This window comes from Echinops telfairi, unplaced genomic scaffold (assembly GCF_000313985.2).
Source record: "Echinops telfairi isolate 266 unplaced genomic scaffold, ASM31398v2 ScPeMD7_60;HRSCAF=208, whole genome shotgun sequence".
Taxonomy (NCBI): domain Eukaryota; kingdom Metazoa; phylum Chordata; class Mammalia; order Afrosoricida; family Tenrecidae; genus Echinops; species Echinops telfairi.
Genome location: NW_022103958.1, coordinates 1,132,317 through 1,138,696, shown reverse-complemented (window position 1 = coordinate 1,138,696; position 6,380 = coordinate 1,132,317). Strand labels below are relative to the sequence as shown.

At 36.3% G+C, this 6,380-nt stretch overlaps 1 protein-coding gene across 1 annotated transcript; it reads right to left on the bottom strand.

Annotated features, from left to right (window-relative positions):
* Positions 1-3,460: 3,460 nt before the first annotated feature.
* Positions 3,461-4,429, bottom strand: LOC101661645 (olfactory receptor 10AG1-like). The gene has a single exon (XM_004708504.3). The coding sequence runs from the start codon at positions 4,424-4,426 to the stop codon at positions 3,461-3,463; it is 966 nt and encodes a 321-aa protein (XP_004708561.2). The 5' UTR covers positions 4,427-4,429.
* Positions 4,430-6,380: the final 1,951 nt, after the last annotated feature.

Below are 6,380 nucleotides of genomic sequence, written 5' to 3'. Positions count from 1 at the left end.
CTTAAGGAGCTCACTTTCTGTTCAAATGTCTGCACAAGGTCTTAAAAATGTATGTAACAATTAGGAAATGAAGTAGAAATGTTTTGGATAGTAAGAAGCAGTTATGCTTACAAAGGAGCAATGAACCAGATAGGCTATTCCTGACAGGTATCATATTGGAATTTGGAAGTTACCGTATATACTAGAGTATAAGCCATCCTGAATATTCACCTAGGCATCTCATTTTACCACAAAATCTGCATAGAAATGTGCTGAAACACTTGGCTTATACTTCAATATATACAGTACACCTCATTCACAAGATTTACAAGAATATATATTTGTTCAGGAAGATAAAGGTATTGGATACAAATTACAAATATATGAAAAGAATGATTGATATAAAGACATTTTATGATTTAAATTGTTCTTTTCTTCTTTGAGGAATTCTGTATTTTAATATCATTAACTAGTAATATTATAACACTGTAAATTGGTTGAATTCAATGCTCATAGAGCAGGATTGATATAAGAAATGTATAGAGATTATAGTCATTAGTCACTTTTCAAGTCTGGAACTGAATTTACTGCTAGGTTTACCACTCCATCAGTTTTCAGCCATACAATAAGCAGACATATTAGGGGACCAGTAACTCTAGTGGGATATGCACTCTTTAGAATTTTCAACCATTCTAGAAAAAAAGAGCAACATTTACCCAAGGAGAAAGTTCAGAAGAGTTAAGAATAAAAGTGAAATGCAAACAGGAAATAGCAGGCGGTATTGGGATAAATGATGTAACGTGGAGGGCATTCCATTGAATGAGATGGAACCAGATGTGTTTGAATATAAACCTGGCGTTCGCTGTGTAAACCTTCACCTGATTCACACAAAAACGTTTTTAAAAGATAAAAAGAAAGTAACTGTCTTGTGTTTGTTTTCCTCTTCATTGATTTAGGATATGAAATCCTTTTCTAATGTTCAAATATACTTATCATACACAGACTCATTGTTTTATGCATGTATTGGTTTCCTAGAATAATGACTGACAGGCACCCTGTAATTATTGTTATGCATAGTGTTATATTCAGAAATTCATACATATCTTGTTTGGACATCTGAATTATCATAAATATAATTAATTGCATAAAAGAATCTAGATGCAAAACTCCACAATTGTTTTCCAATCAACCTGTCTCTCGCGGCTGAGTCTCTCTCTCTCTGTTTGTCTTTCCTACTACATACAGTCTAACACTACTTTAGACTATTTTCACTGTGACCTAGCTTATTGACAATTTTGAGTGTGTTATCACTGATTTCTTTTTCTAGAAGCAGGCTTACTACCTAGCAATATAATCATAGTTCAAGCTGTTAGATCTATTTTGTCTTAAAAAAAAAAGATAAATTAGCCCCGATTTTTTAGAGCTTTAGATCTTTTAATACTCTTAAGTGATTCCCCTTTTGTTAGCTGTCTTTGATAGTTTTTTGTGTTTGTATGTGTGTGCCAACATGACACCTGTAAGAAGAGATGGGTGGAGTTTAGCCAATCAGGTGGCAGCTTGATGACCTCCATTTGGAGGTGCCACAGAGATAGATAAATGGCTCTCTGGAAGTGGGCTGCTCTCTTTCTCTCTGCCTTCACCCTCATGCTTGTGAGCCATGCAGAGACCTGCACCAGCTCTCTGGTGCTTCCAGCCCCATTTGGTCCACAAGACTTTTCACCCACTGGCCTGTAATCTTCCTGCATTTTGCATCATTCCTGTGGCTGCGTGAGTCTGAAGATAGATTCATGGACTAGTATCAGACTTATGGACTAGTACTGGATTTATGGGCTAGTGTTGGGCTTATGGACTTGATCTGGACTGAGCTGGGATGTTTTCCTCTTATATAACTACTTTTTGATATAAAGTTATCTCATACATTTATGGGTGTCACTGGATTTGTTTCTCTAGTCAACCCACCCTAACTCAGTGTCTCTCACTTCTCGAATCTTCCCCAGAGAGAGAATGAAAAGGACATTTCAGTTGTACTCTCACCCCACTCCATGCCTAATAGCTTCAGGAATGACCCATTTCTGCTTGCAAACAAGAATTGAATTTCATTTTATTATCATGTTCTCATTATTTTATTCTGTGCTTCTATTTGTTTTTTTTAGGAAATTGTTTGTGATATCCATATTACTAAGAATCTCATTGCTACATTGCTTGTTTCCTTGGCTTGAGGACTGGTTAGATTTATTTCCCCTGGGTTTGTCATCAGAGATGTTCCACTGGCTCTGTTTTGTTCTGAGTAGAGGGAAATAGTGCATTTACCTCCCCACCTAAAGCTAGGTTTGTCCATGTCCATGTAAGTACAGCTGGCTTCCTTTAATTATAGACCAAAAAAATTAAGGTAGAGAAAAGCATCCTTACATTCTGTTTAAACTGTATCTCTTTGGTACAAGTGATTGGTTCTAGGGATCTGTTCCTTCATATATGAAAGAGTCACTAGAAAGGGAATAAGGTGACTTCTAGTAATAATAAGGAACTGCACAGTACAACCAATGATCTGCTACCATTTGTATTATCCACAGGAACATAGATCTACTATCTCATTTTCATGATTGCATGAATAACAGAGATTCACTGCAATCAGAACCCAAATCTCAGAAATATTAAAAAGAAGAAAAAATGATCTGGGATGTCCATAATTGACATTTGTTGTTAATCAATGTTAATATTCCATCTAACATTTTAAGTGTGTGCCATCTATCATTTTAATTGTGTGTGACTCTGTACATATGCGATGTGCACAAAGTACCCATAGGATTTTTTTTTGTTCTTATAGAAAATACCTATATTTTTGTATAAATGGCTTTCTTAGTTCATAATTTTTCATCTTTTATAGTTGCTAGAAAGTTAAAAAACAGCAAAAGCAATGTATAAACATTTTGTACCTCCTGATTTTCTTACTATATGTAAATATTTCAATAATAATATCTGTTTGATCAAACCATGGGATTATATAGAAATATTTAATCTGATATGCACAAAAATCAAGTTTAATGTTCATTAATATTTGTAGATAATCATAGTTTGTAAAATGCATTATCAGAGAAAGGTCTTTGGCTCCTCCAGGGAATGGTTTCTCTAGAGTGCTATTGTGGAATAAAAATGTATTGTAGTTTGAATTAATGCATATTGATAACCTGGTTTTCAACCAATATGTTACAACTGTATGTCTACCTATAGAAATGCATTACATTTCTGACTAAATTACAACTGTCTAAATTAACTCCAGCCTGGCAAAAGTTTATTCGAGGGAGAAAGTGACACAATAAAAATATAGAATGGGAACTGATACATAGATTACTTATGCAAATTGATCCAATATGAAAATATTGCAAGTGGTTTTAAAATTTTTGAAATAATTGCCACTGTATGGAATAAACAAGATATATTTATGAGCTAAAATCTGAATAAAATTAAAGCAATTCACATACAGTCAACTCAGTCCTTTAGAGTGCATACTATTGCATAGTAATTTTCTCAGTGCCATTATGACATCCTTGTTTCTTAGACTATATATCATGGGATTAAGCATTGGTGTTAGAATGCTGTAGCAAAGAGAAAAGACCTTTCCAGTTCCCCCTGAGTGACTGGTCGTAGGTCTTACATAGGTAATAAGTCCTGATCCAAAGAACAATAGCACAACTATAAGATGAGATGAGCAGGTGGAGAAGGCTTTGGCTTGACCTGTGGCTGATGGCAACTTCAGGATGGTGGAGATGATTTTACTGTAGGAGCCAAGTATTAGCAGAAATGGAACTATGCCAAAGAACACATCTTGTATGTAGATCAATATCACATTTATAAAGGTGTCCACACAAGCCAAATTGAGTATTGGGGGAATGTCACAGAAGAAGTGGTTGATTTGGTTAGATCCACAAAAAGACAGAGAGAAAATTTTATATGTCTGCCCAATATCAATAGGAATGCCAAAGATCCAGGAGCCAGTCACCAGCTGGATACAGAGCCTGTGGTTCATGATGAGAGGATAGTGCAGGGGGTGACAAATGGCCACATAGCGGTCATAGGCCATCACTGCCAAAAGCAAACATTCTGTACCTCCAGTCAAAAGGACAAAGAACATCTGTATGGCACAGGCAATTAAAGAAATTCTTCTTCTCTGGGTCCCAAGATTCATCAGCATTCTGGGCAGAGTTACGGAGACGTAGCAGGTTTCTAAGAAGGAAAAATTTCCCAGGAAAAAATACATTGGACTCTGGAGAGCAGGATCCAGTTTGGTTATTAGAAAGATGGTGCCATTGCTCATCAGGATAATAATGTAGATGGTTAAAAACAATGCAAAAAGAAACCACTGTAGATGGGGCAAGTCAGCAAAACCCAAGAGAACAAATTCCATCAATGCAGTTACATTATCTTCTGGTAGTTTTTCTTCATGATTCATCTGTGGAAAATAAATTTAAATATCCATTTCCCTTTCCTGTATCTCTGTTTTTCCTGTAAATTGAATTGAGGTTTCAGAGGGGATTTTATGATCTCTTCTATTGTTTGAAATTTACAAATAATGTAATTTATGCTTGTTCCATATTCTTTTCTTAAATTGCAGTAAAGGGTCTCATAAAATTTATTTTAAGGTCATTTCACTATATATTGGAGCATCCAAAAAATTCACTGTCACATAGTCTATTGCAGCTCATAGCAACCCTATAGGACTGGGTAGAACTGTATCTGGTTTTCTGAGATTCTAACTCTTTACAGGAGTCCAAAGCCTTACTGCTTTCCCACAGAGCTGCTGGTGGTTTCAAACTGTGGACCTTGAGGTTAAGCAGCCCAGTGTGCAATTCACTATGCCACCAGAGCATAGCCCTGGATAAATCAAGCAATACCTTTGTATAGTACACACCCACTAACAATTGCCAGTTGCAGTAGATGACCCTTCATCTGCGTCACCTGATCTTACTTTCCATTAATCACACATCTTGACAATGCTCTTGTGCTTCTATGAATATTTCACCAGTCAAGCTTTTCAAACAAATGGCTTGAAATATAGTTCAACATTTATTTGCAACTGCCTGGTTCAATACTTTATTCTCCCATCAACTGATTAAGTACATAAAGTTTTACAGGGCATGTAGGTCATATTAGATAGATGAGAAAGAAACTTGCGAGACTATTTCGTTTTATATCAGAAAAAAGAATATTTAGAAATATTTAGAAAGGAAATCAAATGGGCAAGAAAAGAGGTTTCTCTTTGGTGAAGTTAGCCTGGAACGTTGATTCAGAATCAAACAATTAAGTTCAATCACGGGAAATAGGGTTGGCAGGAGAGTATTTGGTGCCTGTCTGGGCGAGTCTGTGACAGGAGGAACAATGCCATCTCCGAGCTTATTTGAATTCTGCCAGGTCCCCCCCCCACACCATTATTTCTACTGTGACTTAAAAAAAGAACATTCTGTTTCATCAGGGCCAGCATCAGGGATAATACGTGATTCTCCTGAGCAACAAATATAAGGATGTATTGAAGGCTTTCTTTGCATGAATTTATTGATCTTTCTTATCACAGGTTTCTTGTGGAAATGAAATGAGCTTTCAAAAGATGTTACCAAAATGTTACAAAACAATACTAAAAATAACCAACTCACAAATTCTAGTTTCCTTATGAATCCTCTGATGATATTTGTGTTTATTTCAATCTCTCTACTCTGTTGACTGTAACAATGACAGTACCTAATACACCTCAGCACTTTGAATTTCAATTCGGGTAACAACCTTATATACCTTTCTTTTCCACATATTAAATGATCTTAGAGTTAAAAGTTGTGACTCTTGTCCTATTTGAAATCAACATAAAGCCTAGATAATGGATATACCAAACCAAACCCAATGTCACTGAGCGGATGCAGACTCATAACAACCCTAAAAGGTTCTTGTGAGTTCCTGAGACTGCAACTCTTTAAGGGGGTAGAAGGACTCATTTTTCTCCTCTGGAGAATCTGGTGGTTTTGAACTGCTGACCTCACAGTTAACTGTCCCACTCGTAGCCTACTCCACCAAGGTCCAGATATTTTTATGTATTACTATATAAATAACAACATTCAATAAAAAAGCATCTTGTTATTCAACTCAGTGAATCCACGGACTGCTGGATGAAGCAGAGCCTGGTCCTGCGCCTTCCTGACCATTGTTGCTGGGTGTCAGCCCTTGGTTGTAGTCCTATGTGCCACTTCCTCGCACTGGAATTCTTTCTTACTTTACTGCTGCTCTGTTTTACCAAGCAGGATGTTCTTCTCTATAGATTGTTTTTTTTTCTGATATCATAGTCAAAGTACATGAGATGGGAAATGAAATATAGCCATTCTACCTTCTAAGGGGCATTCTGGCAGTACTTCTTCCATGAT